This window comes from Aotus nancymaae, unplaced genomic scaffold (assembly GCF_030222135.1).
Source record: "Aotus nancymaae isolate 86718 unplaced genomic scaffold, 86718_ANA_hifiasm-v0.15.2.pri h1tg000007l, whole genome shotgun sequence".
Classification (NCBI taxonomy): domain Eukaryota; kingdom Metazoa; phylum Chordata; class Mammalia; order Primates; family Aotidae; genus Aotus; species Aotus nancymaae.
The window spans coordinates 6,078,995-6,096,905 of record NW_026988418.1 but is presented as its reverse complement, the minus strand read 5'-3'; the positions used below and the strand labels follow the sequence as shown (position 1 = coordinate 6,096,905).

At 40.0% G+C, this 17,911-nt stretch overlaps 1 protein-coding gene across 11 annotated transcripts in view; it reads right to left on the bottom strand.

Moving 5' to 3' along the window:
- Nucleotides 1-17,911, bottom strand: part of LOC105705093 (phosphopantothenate--cysteine ligase) — a 195,370-nt gene that overhangs the window by 31,717 nt on the left and 145,742 nt on the right. For all 11 annotated transcript variants that reach the window (XM_012434724.2, XM_064372246.1, XM_064372247.1 and 8 more), the window contains one exon: nucleotides 7,770-7,882. In XM_012434724.2, coding sequence (XP_012290147.2) covers nucleotides 7,770-7,882 — 113 coding nt within the window. The remainder of the gene's footprint in view (nucleotides 1-7,769; nucleotides 7,883-17,911) is intronic.

Genomic DNA, 17,911 nt, shown 5'->3' with positions numbered 1-17,911 from the left:
GCTGTGCTCTGTGCATCTCTTCCACCTGGCTGTTCATCTGTGTCATTTGTATTATCCTTCGTAATAGATGGGTAACATAAGCAAGTGTCTTTCCTTGAGATCTATGCGCTGTGTGTCTTTTTCCTTAGCTGGTGTTAATCTGTATCCTTTCACTGTAATAAGCCATAACCGTAGCAGTTTTTCTGAGTTTTGACTTCATTCTAGGGAGTCATGAAACCTGAGGGGAGTCTTGGCGATTCCTGACAGACAAGTTCCTTTTTTTTTTTGGCCCCTCATATTGTGCCACCTGCTTTGAATAACTGTGCTCCGCTCAATCTATTTGAGATCCTGAGCCACAGATGTCTGTAGGTATTTTCCCACACTCGTTTGAACTTCCCTGCAGGCAGCTCTTCCTCAAGTATTGTAGTTTAAGGTTACATGTGTTTCCTAGTTTTATAAAAAATTGTTTTTTAAAATTTCATTTTAGGTTTGGGGGTACATGTGAAGGTTTGTTACACAGGTAAAAATGTGTCACAGGGGTTTGTTGCACGTATTATTTCATCACTCAGATACTGAGCCTGTACCCAATAGTTATTTTCTGCACCTCATTCTCTTCCTCTACTCCTCAAGTAGACCTCAGTATCTGTTGTTTCCTTCTTTGTGTTCAAAAGCTCTTATCATTTAGCTCACAAGAAGTTATTTAAAAGAAGTTATTCTAAAGAGAAGAATCTGACCCCAGAGCCAATGATCTTCCCATCATACCCTACTGCAACTCATGAGTTTCAACCCATGGAGATAGAACAAGGATGGTTATTAGAGGCTGGGAAGGGTAGTAGGGGAATAGGGGGAGGTGGGGATGGTTAATGGGTATAATTACAGAGAAAAACAACAGTTCTTTATAAGAAATAATTAAAGAGGCTGCGTGTGGTCGCTCACACCTGTAATCCCAGCACTTTGGGTAGCTGAGGTAAGTGGATCACCTGAGGTCAGGAGTTTGGGACCAGCCTGGCTAACATGGTGTGCTGTTCACAGTTGCTCTGATGTTTTGACATCATTTATAATACAACATGTACTTCTGAAACTGTTTTTGCAAAAATTATAACCGAGGAAATTATGATAGTGAAAGAGACCTGACCTAACCAACTCCATCTTGCTTCTAACCTCCAAGCCGTCCTTGTTCATTCGTAGGCGTAGGCCCAACTAACTTTGGGAGAGGCCGGGCGCGGTGGCTCAAGCCTGTAATCCCAGCACTTTGGGAGGCCGAGGCGGGTGGATCACGAGGTCAAGAGATCGAGACCATCCTGGTCAACATGGTGAAACCCCGTCTCTACTAATACAAAAAATTAGCTGGGCACGGTGGCGCGTGCCTGTAATCCCAGCTACTCGGGAGGCTGAGGCAGGAGAATTGCCTGAACCCAGGAGGCGGAGGTTGCGGTGAGCCGAGATCACGCCATTGCACTCCAGCCTGGGTATCAAGAGCGAAACTCCGTCTCAAAAAAATAAAAAAATAAAAAAACTTTGGGAGAAACTTAGTTTATAGTTTAACTTTGAAACAAACTTGATAACAGCCCTTTTCCAAAATAAACCCCCTTCTAGCCTGGGGACTAGACTGCCTTTGCCAGACTAACAAATTAGCCACAAGATTAGAAATTAAGGTTAAGGAGTCAGTGTTGTAAACCTGAGATCAGCGCTTGAGATATTTTGCAGACCCTGTGTTAATGTGCACCAGCTGATGCCACCTAGATCGATAAACTGGCTCATGTGGTCTTGTGGCTCCTACCCAGGAACTGACTCAGTGCCAGAGGACAGCTTCAACTCTCTGTGATTTAATCTTTGACCTGCTCAATCAACACTCCCCACTTCTAATCCCCTACCCACCAAATTATCCTTAAAAACACCAATCATCAAATTTTCTGGGAGATGGATTTGAGTAATAATACTCTGGTCTCCCATACAGCTGACTGTGTATGAATTAACCTCTTTCTGTCTTGCAATTTCCCTGTCTTGGTAAATCAGCTCTGTCTAGGCAGTGGGCAAATAGAACCCATTGGGTGTCACCCTCCTGGAATTTCTTTCACTTCTCCCAAGTCTCTAACTTCCCATGCCAGACAGCTGCTCTCTTACCCTGCCATTTGGGTTATTAAAAAAATAAATTTATTCCGGCCGGGCGCGGTGGCTCAAGCCTGTAATCCCAGCACTTTGGGAGGCCGAGGCGGGTGGATCACGAGGTCAAGAGATCGAGACCATCCTGGTCAACATGGTGAAACCCCGTCTCTACTAATACAAAAAATTAGCTGGGCACGGTGGCGCGTGCCTGTAATCCCAGCTACTCAGGAGGCTGAGGCAGGAGAATTGCCTGAACCCAGGAGGCGGAGGTTGCGGTGAGCCGAGATCGCGCCATTGCACTCCAGCCTGGGTATCAAGAGCGAAACTCTGTCTCAAAAAAATAAAAAATAAAAAATAAAAATAAATTTATTCCTTAAAAAAATTTTTTTTTTGGTAGATCTGAGATCTCACTATGTTCCCTAGGCTGGTCTTGAACTCCTGGATTCAAGTGATCCTCCTGCCCTGGCCTCTGAAAGTGCTAGGATTACAGATGTGATCATGAAATCCACCATGCCCAGACAGTTTATTCTTTAAAAGAATTAATCACAGAAAATTTGGGAAAATCCCCAACTCCCAATATGATGAGTACTATGATATTGTATTTCCTTCTAATCCTTTTATAAGCATCTTTTGTTTAAACATTATGTACATCAAGATGTTTATCATATGCTCTTTTCACTTATTACATTAAAAGCATTTACCCACGTTGTTATCTAATATTCACAGCCATCATCCTTCACAGCTGTATTACGTCCTATTAAGTGAATGTGTTATACTTCACCTAATTAGTCTCCTGTTATTTGATATTTAGGGTACTCTCTGTAGTATTACACATGGTTTGAAAAGCATGTTGACGCAGTACACCTGGTGAGAACTTAGAGCCTTCCCTTCTCATTGCTGGCTATTTGTCACAACTATTGGTTTGGTCTGAAGCCCTGCTGGCTACCTTGTCTGAAGAACACGTAGATTTTCCATGTTTATTTTTGGCTTTGTTAACTATAAATATTATGAGGTGACACAATATTTATGTTCTAAAATTTAGGAACAACTTTTAGCTTGTCTTTAAGTAAAATCAGGTTGTCTATACTTTGATGTGAAAAAAGCAAGGGAATTGTTCCTCTGGAAAAGTGGTAGAGAAAATGTAAAAAATAAGCATTGTGTGTGAAAGTCAGGACAGGGGTCAGGAAAATGAAAAAAAAAATGTAGAGTTTCAATAATTCCTTCCATTTTCTTTCCTGAATATAGTTTTCAACCTCGGATGCACATTAGAATCACACGAGGATGCTTTTAGAAAAGTATTGATCTACAGGCCCTATGCCCACAGGTTTTTATTTTATTCATCTATGTTGGAGCCCAGGCAGCCGGGGTCAGAATTCGCTGCCCTAAAAGACTGTGCACAAATAACATGGAAAAACATTCAGCCTCACTAGCCATTAAAGAAATTCAAAACAAATGACAAGTAATTTCTGTCTATAAGTGCATTTTAAAATAATATATTGTGTAGAACAAAAGAAGTCAGACACAAAAGAGTATGAAACTGCCCCAAAAGGGTTGACAGGAAGTATATACTGGGTTCTGGATAGAATTATAATGATAATAAAACATTAATCAGGCTTCACTTTGGTCCACTTCCTCATTGCTAAAAGTCACACAGCATTAGATACTGATCATCTGCTTCTCCATTTTTCCTATAGACAGGACCGCTAACATTAGAATTATAAGTTTTTGTTTAAGAATTGCTTGGCCAGGTGAGCTGGCTCATGCCTGTAATCCCAGCATTTTGGGAGGCCGAGGCAGGTGGATCATTTGAGGTCAGGAGTTCAAGACCAGGCAGCCTAGCCAACATGGTGAAACCCTGTCTCTACTAAAAATACAAAAATTAGCCGGGCAGTAGTGGCACATGCCTATAATCCCAGCTACTCAGGAGGCTGGGCCAGAAGAATCATTTGAGCCTGGGAGGCGGAGGTTGCGGTGAGCCAAGATTGTGCCACTGTACTCCAGTCTGGGGAAAAGAGTGGGATCCTGCCTCAAAAAAAAAAAAAAAAAGGAATTGCTTAAGAGGTTTTTTAGATACAAATTCCAGCAACCAGTTTGAAGAGCCCCAAGAAGGAACAGAATCAGCATGAGAATATAGCTTCTTCATCTCCCTGTCCCATGACTTCACCCTGGACTCTTTGACCTACCAACCATCTCCACTTTTTGGTGCAATCTAAAAACTCTTAAAAACCCTAAATCTAAGTTCCTCAAGGAGATGAATTTGAGGTTTCCTCCCATCTCCTCATTTGTTGACTCTATGATTAAACCTCTTTCTCTGCTGCAACCCAATGTCTTAGTGTGTTGACTTGCTGTGTACATTGGGCAACAAACCTATTATGGTTACAATTACACATAGCATAATTTCATTTAGATGAAATTCTAGGACAGCAGAAATCAGAACAGTGGCTACCTGGAGGGAGGGAGAAGCAGTAAGTACAGATCAACTGCAAATAGGTCATAGAGAACTTTAAGGGACAGTGGAAATGTTCTGTATTTTTTTCTTTCTTTTTTTTTTGAGATGGAATCTTACTCTGTCATTCAGGCTGGAGTGCAGTGGCACGATCTTGGCTCAGTGGCTCACTGCAATCTCTGCCTCCTGGGCTCAAGTGGTCCTCCTGCCTCAGCCTCCCAAGTATCTGGGACCACAGATGCACACCACCATGCCTGGCCAATTTTTGTATTTTTGGTAGAGACAGGGTTTTACCATGTTGCCTGGGCTAGTCTTGAACTCCTGAGCTTAAGCAATCTGCTCGCCTCAGCCTCCCAAAGTGCTGGGAGTACAGGCGTAAGCCACTGCACCTGGCCCTGTTCTGTATCTTGATTGGGGTGTGGTAACATGGGCACAAACATTTGTCAAAACTTACCCAATAGTACATTTAAAAATCTTTGCATTTGTTACATGCAAATTATATCTCAATTAAACAAAGAATATTGGAGAAAATGTCATCAGAACCCCTCTCCCCCATCAATAGTAGAACTCAGTGTTAATGAGGATGTGGTAAAATTGCTACTCTTATATAATGATGGCAGAAAAATTTAGTAGTGTCAGAGGCATTTGAACCAGAGCAATTCTATCTTGAATAAAGGCTGGGTAAAATGAGGATGAGACCTGCTGGGCTGCATTCCCACGAGGTTAGGCATTCTTTGTCACAGGATGAGACAGTAAGTTGGCACAAGATACAGGTCACAAAGATCCCAGTGATAAAACAGGATGCAGTAAAAAAGCTAGCCAAAACCCACCAAAACCAAGATGGCAATGAAAGTGACCTCCTTTCCTCTTCACTCTTCATTATATGCTAACTATAATGTATTAGCATGATAAAAGACACTTCCACCAGCACCATGACAGTTTACTAATGCCATGGCAACATCTTGAAGTTATCCCATATAAACTAAAAAAAAGAGGAACCCTCAGTTCTGTGATATTCCTGCCTCCTTCCCAGAAAACAAGAATTTTTTATAATTAATAATATTTACATTCAAGAATTTATATTCAAAACAAGAATACTTATAATCAAGAAATAATCATAAAAATAGCCACCCAGCAGCCCTCGGGGCAGCTCTGTCTATGGAGTAGACATTATTTTATTTCTTTACTTTCTTAATAAGCTTGCTTTTACTTTACTCTTTAGACTAGCCCTGAATGCTCTCTTGCAGCCCTCCACTAAGGTCTGGGTTCAGGACTCCTTTCTGGTTATGGTAGGATACTTCAGAATGTTTGTCAATACATTTTAAGATCTCTAGTTCTATAAAAATAAATTTAAAAATGAAAAATATATATACCAAAATGATTTTTCAGCATTGTTTTGAATAAAAATATTCAACCGTTAGAGCAGTAATTCTTAACCAAATTAGGATTCTGTTGAGAGATTTAATTCCAGCAGGTCTAGGATTAACTTAAACTATTTTGCTAAAGTGCCTGTTTGGCACTGACTGCTGGTCAAGCATATTACAGAGGGAAATATAACGATTAAAATAGTGTGGCTTCATAACCTCACTCAGGTCCAAGTAGTACAAACCATGGCAGTTTGTACCAGTTTATCAGCATTGTTTATTGATAACAATGACAATGATGATTTGCACCAGGTTTCAGTGAGACCCCTAAGAAGTCTCTGCTCTTGAACCAGGTTACATAACAGGAATATGCTTATGTGAACAACAGAATATAAAAAGTATTTAACAAAATCTCAGCTGAGACTCTATTTTGGGCTCCCTGGTTGTGAGGTGGTCAATGCACACATGAGTGTTTCCTGATCTCAGAGAGGAAGTACATTCAGCCACAGCCCTTACAGGAGGAACAACATTCCAGCTCCTGCCTGACTTCTCTGGACCCCTTGCTGTGAAACACCCATGGGCTCTAATGCATATTCTTCCTCTAATGCTGTTTCTATATTACACCCTATTCCTGAAATAAGGTATACATTTATTAGCACTGTAATTTTGGGTTCTTTTAGTCTGTTAACTGTTGTACCCTGTTTAACTGCTGCTGTTAGTGGAAAGGTGTATCAACTTCATGAAATATTGTTTTATGAAAATAGCAAATTTGGAAACTACAGCAACAAAGCACAATGCTTATCAGATAATATTGAAAGAAAGATGGTATAAAACTTTTACAAAAGCTATAATAAAAGCATAAAATTTTGTTTATTGACAAGACACTAGGAGTGAACTTGGGAGAATGTCTGCATAAGTTTTGTTTCATTCAAAAATTTTACACTGATCACAGCAGAGAGATGTGCCATAAATAATTATGAAAAAAAAATTTGCACTGGGCACAGTGGCTTACACTTATAATGGGAGGCCAAGGAAGGAAGATCACTTGAGGCCAGGAGTTTGAGACCAGCCTGGCCAACATGGTGAGACCCACTCATTTCTATTAAAAAATTTAAAAGTTAGCTGGGTCTGACTGCATGTGACCGTAGTCCCATCTACTCAGGAGACTGAGGTGGGAGGATCACTTGAGCCCAGGACATTAAGGCTGCAGTGAGTTGTGATTGTGCCACTACCCTCAAGCCTGGGTGACAGAGTGAGATCCTATTTCAAAAAAGAATTTTTTTTTTTTTTTTGCAATGTTGTTTCATTATATGTGAAATGAAAAAAAATTTAACTGCCTAACAACCAAATGTCATTTTACCTTTGGACAATGGTATTTGCCTGATATACATATATGTATTTAGGTATAGAAAGAGAGAGAGCATGTATCATATCTGTAATAGATATCATCTATCATTATATACAACATCTATATAATATACATATTAGTAATATTCTGTGTCAATTCTCTGAAATAAAACAATGAAAAAGCTCTTTAAATGAGGAGAGGGTGGTTCAGGCTGAGGAAAGTATGTGAGGTGAAAAAAAGTGTGAAGACAAGTGAGAAGGGTGTATTTGAGGAAAAACAAGTTCAATACCATCAAAGCTCAATGAATGGTAATCCCCTTCTCCCTCCCTCTCTTGAGAAGAAATTAGGCCCCACATCTCCCTAGGAAAAGACCTATGAATAGAAATTTTGGAAACACAGGGATTTTTTGATGACCCTCTTGAAAGGGTGCTTCAGTGAGCAGCCCACTATTTAGCCCTAGAGCTGGCTCAGCAAGAAGTAACTACTCTACATAGTTTTCTTCCAAAGAGAACTTGTCTTTGTTTACCTCACATGGACATTAAGCAACTTCAATAATCGCACATATTCTTCATGTAGAGCTTCTTTCTCTTGCTGTAGCTTAGACAGCTTCTCTAATAATTCCTGGTTGCTGTTGACATGCTGAAAAATATTGAAAAGTAATGAGAATTCTGACCTGACAAAGGTATAATGTTGAAGAAATGTAAATTGGCAAAGTCTCTCTGCTTAAAAAAAAAAAAAAGCTGAAAGTCACGCCTGCTTCTGAGATCATAGTAGCTTCATGAGATTCCTGTACTTCCAGATTTTCTGAAAGTCAGCAGCTATTTCCCTTGCCTTTTGCTTCCCCAGCCTTCCCAATAATTTTGTAAGTATCTAATTCCCTTTATTAAAAATCTTACAAGGCTGGGCATGGTAGCTCACACCCATAATCCCAAGATTTTGGGAGGCCAAGGCAGGCATATCACTTGAGTTCAGGAGTCTGAGACCAGCCTGGGCAATATGGCAAAACCCTATATTTACAAAAAAAAATACAAAAATCTGCCAGGCGTGGTGGTGTGTACCTGTAGTCCAGCTACTTGGGAGGCTGAGGTAGGAGGATGGCTTGAGCCCAGCAGGCAGAGGTTGCAGTGAGCTGAGATCATGCCACCACACTCCAGCCTGAGTGACAGAGCCAGACCCTGTCTCAAAACAAAACAAAACAAAACAAAACAAAACAAAAAATCCAAAAATCACCCAGCTTAACATATATAAAGTGAAAGCTGTTCCCTCTTGAATTAACTCTGGCAAAGTATTTGGCTCTAGAAGTGACTACAGTGATGAGAAACTCAAAGTTGGGCATTTGAATTGGTTATCTGACCCGGCTAGCTTTGAAGGCGATATAATCTTGTCACTAGTTCTAGCAATCCATGGCAAAAGAATTAAGTTTGTACTTTTAAAAGTTTATACTTTTAAACTACTTATAGTTTCTGGTAATGAAGTGCTTTAGAAGACCACGTGAGTGGTATAAAAAGTGTTATAATGAAATTGAGGACTACAAGGATTGTGAGGTGGGCTAGCCACATCTGACCATGTTACTGAGCTTAGAAGAAAATGTCCAACTTGGGGATTTAATTACTGGAACAAGGCATTGTCTGAGAACCAGAGACCTTCTATGAGTGTCCTAAAATAATTTCTCTCTTGTAGTCAGAAGACCAATATATCAAAAAACCAAATCACAAATATCAAGTGGATTGCAGAAGTACAGCACTAATTGATTTCACAGGCTTGCCAGGTCTCTTATGTGAAAAACAGGGCTTTGGGAATGTGTGGAAACCTGAGAATTGGGAATGCAGACATCTGAGAGGACTCTAATAATGTTGAACCCCCTGGACACAGTGCCTCTCTTGCCAGCACAAGCAATCCCTCCTCTCCTGTCTAAAGAGATTAGGTTTAAAGATTCTATATTGATTTCACCCAAGGTCCTTACCGTGTAAGGGGCTGCATGTTGTTCTCAAGGCCCACCTCTATACCACCACCACTTCTCATTGTCTCCAATCCTGTAACTACAGTTGGATCCCAGCACGCCATGGTGAGCTGGCGTTAACTGTAGGGACTGACCTGGGGACTGCTATACTGAAAGAATGGCAAGACTTCGCCAACTTAAATTGGCAGAAACCTTAGGAATATATGCAGGAAAGTATTTGTAGGGAGTTATACTAGTCAGTGCCCCAAACTTCAGAACAACATGAGGGTTAGGGGCACTGACCCTCCACACAGTTGAAAATCTGCATTATGATTTTTTGACTCCCCACCAAATTACTAATAGCCTACTGTTAACCAGAAGCCTTATCAACAACATAAGCAGTTGTTTAACACATATTTTGTATGTGTATCATGTATGGCACTCTTGCAATAAAGTAAGCTAGAGAAAATAAAATTTTATTAAGAATATCATAAGGTAGAGAAAATACATTTACTATTCATTAAGTAGAAGTGGATCATCACAAAGCTTTTCATCCTCATTGTCTTCATGTTGAGTAGGCTGAGGAGGAGGAGAAGCGGAGGAATTGGTCTTGTTATCTCAGGGGTGGCAGAGCTGGAAGAGGTGAAGAAAGTGGAAGAGGAGGCAGAAGAGGCAGGCACATTCAGTGTAATTTACAGAAATACACTGTAATTTGACTTTTTTGCCTTTTCATTTCCCTAAAAATATTTCTATATGGTGCCAATCCTTGCTGTTCACGTTAGTTTCAGTGCCTGTATCATATAGAAAGGTCCATATTGTAAAATAAGTCAAAAGCAGTCTTGAACGTTTGGAATCCTTCTGCCAGATTGTCTAAGGTCCATTTGTTTTCTAGTACTGCTTTTTCTGTTTTCTTCCTCATCGTTTGACACTGGTTTGAAAGTACTCATCTCCATCAAGCTGTCCTATGGTAATTCCTCCTCTGGTGTGGTGTCTATTCGCTCTTGAATTTCTCCAAGATTCATATCTTGAAACCCTGTACTCCCCACTTTTTTTTAAAACCATATCCACAATCTTTATCATGATTTCCTTGATAGGCTTTGTTGTAAAGTCATGCTAACATTGGGACACGGTACTCTCCAGCAGGAATTCGTTGTTTTGGGCTTGATGGCTTTCAGGGCTTTGTAATAATGATGGCATCTTCATGCCTGTCACTTGCCACACAAATAAACTAAAAATGACAAAAAGAAAAACAAACAAACAAACAAAAACAATGATGGCATCTTCAATAGTGCAATCCTTCCAGACTTCCCTCTCTATCAGGGTTCTCTTCCATAGTTGACAATCCTGTCCATAGAGTACTGTGTACAATGAGCCTTAAAGGGCCTTGTGACCCCCTAGTCTAGAGGCTGAATTACAGACATGGTGTCTGGGGGCAAGTAAACTACTTCAACATCTTTGGTGTTGAACTCATGTGGTTCTGGATGGCCAGGGGCATTCGCCCAACATCAAAAGAACCTTAAAAGGCAGTTCCTTGTTACCAAGTTACTTCTTGATTTCAGGCAGAAAGCATCAAGGGATTCCATCTAGAAAAAGAGTTCTTGTTGTCCGGACCTTCTTTTTATACAACCAAATGACTGGCAGCTGGTATTTACCTTTTCCCTTCGAGGCTGGGGGATTAGAAGCTTCACAGATAAGGACAGTTCTGACAATAAACTCAACTGCATTTCCACAAAACAGTAGAGTCAGCCTATCCGTTCCTGCCTTAAATCCGTGCTCACTTATTTTCCTTACTAATAAGTGTCCTTTGTGACTTTTTTTTTTCCAGAATAGGGCACTTTCACCTGCATTCAAAACCTGTTCAGCAGATATCCTGCTTTCTCAATGTTTTTCTTTCTTTCTTTTAAATAGAGACAAGGTCTTGCTATGTTGCCCAGGCTGATCTCAAACTCCTGGCATCAAGTGATCCTCCTGCCTCAGTCTTCCAAAATCTGATTTTCTTAACGGCATCTGGGAACTCACCTGCTGTCTCTTGGTCAGCAGAAACTGTATCTCCTGTTTTCTTGACATTTTTAAGGCTAAACCTCTTCCTAAAATTAACAAACCACCTTTCACTGGCATTATTTTTTTAGAGATTGGGTCTTTCTTTGTTTCCCAGGCTGGAGTGCAGAGGTGCAATCATAACTCACTACAGCCTCAAACTCCTGGGCTCAAGAAATCCTTCCACCTCAGCTTCCCTAGTAGCTAGCTACTTTGCTAGCTTTAAATTCTCTAACTTTAAATTCTTCACTTTCCTTCTGGTTTAAATTGTTGTATCATGACTTCTCTTTTTCTTGAGTCATATTGGAGTCTATAGGTCTGGCTTTCTTACAGCAATCCTACACTAACATAAAAGCTGCATTTTCAATATGAATAAAAATGTATTTCACAAAAAGTGCATGGTTTTTATGCCTGCTAGCATAGCTGCAGCAACAGCTTCATGAATTTGCTTTTCTTTTTTTTAATAATGGTGCTCATGTTGGATTCATTTACCTTGAAATGTCGAGCAACCATAGTTGTAGACCTCATCTGTGGTACCTATGAAGCAATTCAACTTTTTATTGTAATATCATAATTTTTCTTTGTTTCTTGGCAGCATTTCCGACATCACTAATGGCCACTTTGTATGGGTCCCATGCTGTTATATAAGGTTTATGGCATTGCACTAAACACAGTGAAAAATACTTGAGACCCACAGATCTCTTTTTACTTCAACACAAAATTTACTGGCGAGAGGAGACTGCTCATGCAAAGAAGATAAGTGTCACATGGCATTTTAAGTGGATATTTGGAACATTTGAACTCACTGCAGGCTGAGGCAGGTGGATCACTTGAGGTCAGGAGTTCGAGACCAGTCTGGCCAACATGGTGAACCTCACCTCTACTAAAACTACAAAAATTAGCTGGGTGTGGTGGCGGGTGCTTGTAATCACAGTTACTAGGGAGTCTGAAACAGGAGAGGCACTTGAACCTGGGAGGCAGAGACTACAATGAGCTCAGATCACACCACTGCACTCCAGCCTTGGCGACAGAGCAAGAATCTGTCTCAAGTAAAATAAATAAATAAATAAATAAACTTACTGTAATACCAAAAGGCAGTGGCTATGAAATTATTACAGCAGTAGAGTATGCACTACAGTTAATTTTATGCAGTTATGATTGAATACTGCATCTTTACATTTGGTTACCTTTCTCTCTACTGCAAATGATGCTATGTATGGTTTATAAGTGTTTGTGTGTGTGTTTTCATAAATTTTAACTTTATAATAAAGTTATATATACTTTATGGTAGTAAAGATAAAATAATAGTATCTACATATATGTTTTCACGATGTGCCTAACTTTTTCAATATTTCTAAGCTATGTGGCTCACCTCATCTGCATGTTTTTTCAAATTCTGGCAAATTTCCAGAAAATTTTCCAACATATTTATTTAAAAGGATCGGCATACAAGTAGACCAACACAGTTCAAAACCATGTTGTTCATGGTTAACTGTAATGTTAAACAGAATTTATTAATATGAATGTACTTATTGGAATTTATGATTTAACGTGTTAATTTGAACATCTAAGAGTGACTTTGGGCCAGGTGCAGTGGCTCATGCTTGTAATCCCAGCATTTTGGGAGGCTGAGGCAGGTGGATCACTGGAGCCCAGGAGTTCTAAGACCAGCCTGGGCAACATATTGAAACCTTGTCTCTACACGCAATAAAAAAAACAAATAGCTGGGCATGGTGGCACATGCCTGTAATCCCAGCTACTCAGCAGGCTGAGGTGAGAGGATCACTTAAGCCCAGGAAGTTGAGGCTGCAGTGAGCCATGATGACACTACTGCCCTCCAGCCTGGGCAACAGAGTGAGACCCTGTCTAAAAAAATAGTGACTTTGTTTGCTCATTCGATTGACTGAAACTTGGACACAAAAATGAGTTATATCAAATGACATTAAGGTGCCAAACTTCTTCAGCATAAGGGAGAGAAAGGACTCCAAAGGTTTAAGCAGATAGGAAATTTGGAGTGGGTTTATAGTTACTCTTTATAACCATGGGAATCCCAAAGATACTCCTCTCACCAAGGCTTTACCAAATAACACTGATGAGAAAGCACCAAATTACTTGAAATGCTCTATAATGCTAACGTATTGAGTATAAAGTTAGAGGTGCCAACATTGAAATGGCTCCCTGATTTTAATGGGGATGTTGGTACTACACAGAGTCAGAGGTCACGCAGCAGTGCTTAACCTCCAGATACAAGGTATTATTAATGTTAGTAGGAAATAGGGCCAGAGAGAATCAAAGGGTTTGACCAATAGTTGTCTAGTCATAGTTAATTGATGACAATGACTATAGGACTATAATATATGGACAGCCAATTAACGTCTTACTTGAAATGTATCTTCAAACAAATAAGTAAGTAAATAAATAAAAATAACCCCTTAGGTCTGGTGAACAAAGGCCCATTTTAAATGAAAAGAATGGAAAGTAATGGCCTCTTGTTCAATCCCTAGGCCTGGGTCAGTTCACAGATCCAGAGTCCTCAGAATGATGGGAATGCTAAGTTTTCTTCAGGAAAAACCCTGTGATACTGAAACAGTAAGTGATCTTCTCCCAAATGTTCCCCAAAGAGACCTGCAGTCTTTTATCAAGGTGACTGGGCATTGGAGAAAGGGAATTATATAGACTTTGGGTGAACTGCAGTACAGTGATTCCGAGTCAACACTAATACCTCGGAACCCAAAACACCATTGAATTTCACAATTCAGAGTGTGGACCTTAAGGAAATGAGGTGAAAAACAGAGTTTAAAATCACAATGTATCCTAGAACATGTGATTCAATGGCTACATGTATGTTTCTGAATCTCCTCAGTGGTTATTTCCCTATTTCTTGAATGTATAGTCAGAATAGACAATCTAGAATAGCAGACTCTCCATACTGGCTTTCAACCTGAGGAGTGAGGGCTATTGGTGAAGAAATGGCCAAGTGCTCGCTTGGAGTTGCCTCTTTAGATTCTGGAATCAACATATACCACATTTGTTCCTTCAACTCATTTAATTAAATTTAATTTTTTAAGAGACAGAGTCTCATTCTCAAACGCCTTTCTAAAATTAACGAACCATTCTTTGCTGGCATTATTATATTTTAGAGCTTGGGTCTTTCTTTCTCTGTTGCCCATGCTGGGGAGCAGTGGTGCAATCATAGCTCACTGCAGCCTCAAATTCATAGGCTCAAGTGGTCCTCTCACCTCAGTCTCCCAAGTAGCTAGGACTACAGACATGTAACACCATGCCCAGCAATTTAAGAAAAATTTTGGAGAGACAGGGTCTCACTATGTTGCTCAGGCTGGTCTCAAACTTCTGGCCTCAAGCAATCCTCCCACCTCAGACTCCAAAAGTCCTAGGATTACAGGTGTGAGCCACTATGCATGTCCCTTCAACCCTTTTATTAAGTGAGGGCTACAAGTTTTTAGTGGTGTCCAAAGCAAGACATTTTTCTTGCTTCCAAGTTTTGGCAGTTATGAATAAAGCTGCTATAAACATCTGTATACAGGGTTTTAGGTAGGCATAACTTTTTCAACTCCTTTGGGTAAATACCAAGGAGCATGATTGCTGGATCATATGGTAAGAGTACATTTAGTTTTGTAAAAAAATAGCAAACTGTCTTCCAAAGTGACAGTGCCATTCTGCATTACCATTAGCAATAAATGACTGCAAGGATATTGCTTCATATGCTTGCCCGCATTTGGTGTTGTCAACGCTCTGCATTTTGGTTCATTCTAATAGGTATGTAGTAGTATTTCATTGTTGTTTTAATTTACATTTCCTGGTAACATATGATGTGGAAGTTTCCCATATTTCCAGTTTACTGAGAGCATTTATAGTGAATGGATGTTGGATTTTGTCAAATCCTCTTTACACGTTTGCCATGGTTTGAATGATGGTGTTCCCTCCAAAATTCCTACTGAAACATAATTCCTTAAGCAACAATATTAAGAGATATGGCCTTTGGGAGGTGATTAAGTCATGAGGGCTCTGTCCTCATGAAGGGAATTAGCATCCTTATAAAAGGGCTCCCAGTTGAAGGGAGCACCCTCTTACCCTTTTGTCCCTTCCACTATATGAAGACACAGAGTTCCTCCCTTCCAGAGGGTGCAGCAACAAAGTGCCATTTTGGAAGAAGAGAGCAGACATCATCAAACACCAATACTGCTGGCATCCTGATCTTAGACTTATGAACCTCTAGGAATGTAAGAAATAGATTTCTGTTGTTTATAAATTACCCAGCCTCAGGTATTTTGTTACAGCAGCATAAACAGACTAAGATAGCATCTATAGATACAATCATGCGATTTTGTTGATGTGATGAGTTACATAATTTATTTTCAAATGGTGAACCAGTTTTGCATACCTGAGATCAATCACTTAATCATGGTGCATAATTCTTTGTGTACATTGTTGGGTTTGATTTGGTAATATTTTGTTGAGGATTTTTATATCAACGTGACAGATACTGGTCTGTACTTTTGTAATGTCTTTGTCTGGCTTTGGTATTAAGGGAATTCTAGTCTCATATAATTAATTAGGGAGTATTCCTTCTGCTTCCACCTCTGAAAGAGACTATAGAGAATTGATATAATTTATTTCTTAAGTGTTTGGTAGAAATCACCAGTGAAACCATCTGGGCCTGGTGCTTTTTGTTTTGGAAGGTTAGTATATGGATTGAATTCCTTCTTTCCTTCCTTCCCTCCCTCCCTTCCTCCCTCCCTCCCTCTCTGCCTTCCTTTCCTTCCTTTCCTTCCTTTTCTTTCTTTCAGATGTGGTCTCACAGCACTGTTGCCTGGGCTGGAGTGCAATGGCATGATCTTGGCTCACTGCAACCTCTACCTCCTGGGTGCATGCAATTCTCCTGTCTCAGTCTCCTGAGTAGCTGGGATTACAGGTGCACCTGCCACACCCACCTAATTTTTTGCTTTTTTTTTTTTAGTAGAGACAGGGTTTCACTATGTTGGCCAAACTGGTCTCAAACTTCTGACCTTGTGATCCGCTCACCTCAGCCTCCCAAAGTACTGGGATTATAGGCGTGAGCCACCGGGCCAGACCAGATTCAATTTCTTTAATAGCTATAGTTCTATTCAGATTGTCTACTTCTTTTTGTGTGAATTTTGGCAGACTATGTCAAGGAATTGGTCCATCTTATTTAGGTTATCATATTTGTGGGCATAAAGTTGTTCATAATATTTACTTATGATTGTTTTAATGTTCATGGGATCTGCCTCTTTCATTTCTGATATTTGTAATTTGTAATTTATTTATTTATTTATTTTTGGTTAGCCTGACTAAAGGCCTATCAATTTTATTGATATTTTCAAAGAGCCAGCTTTAGTTTTATTTATTTGTTCTATTGAGTTCCCATTTAAATTTCATTGATTTCTTTTTTAAAAAAATGGTTTTACAGCCAGGCGCGGTGGCTCACACCTATAATCCCAGCACTTTGGGAGGCCGAGGTGGGTGGATCACGAGGTCAAGAGATCGAGACCATCCTGGTCGACAAGGTGAAACCCCGTCTCTACTAAAAATACAAAAATTAGCTGGGCATGGTGGCAGCGTCTGTAGTCCCAGCTACTTGGGAGGCTGAGGCAGGAGAATTGCTTGAACCCAGGAGGCGGAGGTTGCGGTGAGCCGAGATTGCGCCATTGCACTCCAGCCTGGGTAACAAGAGCGAAACTCCATCTCAAAAAAAAAAAATGGTTTTACAGAAACATCACCATATTAGATAGTTTCACTGATTTCTGCTTTAACTTTTATTATTTCTTTTTTTTTTCCTGCTTACTTTGGATTTAATTTGCTCTTCTTTTTGTAATTTTCTAAGGTTGAAGCTTAGATAGTTGATTTTAGATATTTCTTTTTTCTCCTCTTTATATTTTCAAATACCCTGTCTTGAGTTCACGGATTCTTTCTTCTGCTGTGTCCATTCTGCTGTCAAGAGCCTTTAGTCCATTTTTCAGTTTAGCAAATGCATTTTTCACAGTTCTAGGATTTGTTTGAATTTTAATAATTTCAATATATTTGTTGACTTTCTCTGATGAATTTCCGAATTTCTTTTCTGTGTTATCTTGGAATTCACTGAGTTTCCTCAAAACTGCAGTTTTGAATTATTGATCCAAAACCTCACACATCACCATCTTATCAAGGCTGGTCACTGTCTCCTTGCTTTTTTTGTTTGGAGAGGTCATGGTTTCTTGTTTGCTGTTATTCCTTTGGACTTACATCTTTGTCTTCACATTGAAGGATTTGTTACTTATTCCAGTCTTTGCTGACTACGTCGTTTTGATCTTTCTAGGGTATGTTTGCTTAGAGGTTCTTTGCAGTTCACCTGTTGAATTCCCTTTACTCTAGGTCACTGCCTCCTTTTCAGCACTAGGTGGGTGCCTTAAGCCAAGGTTTGCCTCAGTTCTCCAAAACATTTGGAGTGCTGCCCACCTTGGATTGTGGTTGGGGGTGTTCTAAAAGGAGATGCCCTGACTGTGTGGGAAGGCTAGCTAGGGGTTCAGCTAGGAGTCCCAGGGGACTCAAGGACCGTGCCTCACACAGGAACAGCCACTCTAATTTTGCATCTCCTTTGGCTGGGCTAAAGAGCATGATTTTGTGGGCTGGGGTTGTTAGTTCCAAACCCCTCTTTGTTTCAAACTGCCCTCAGG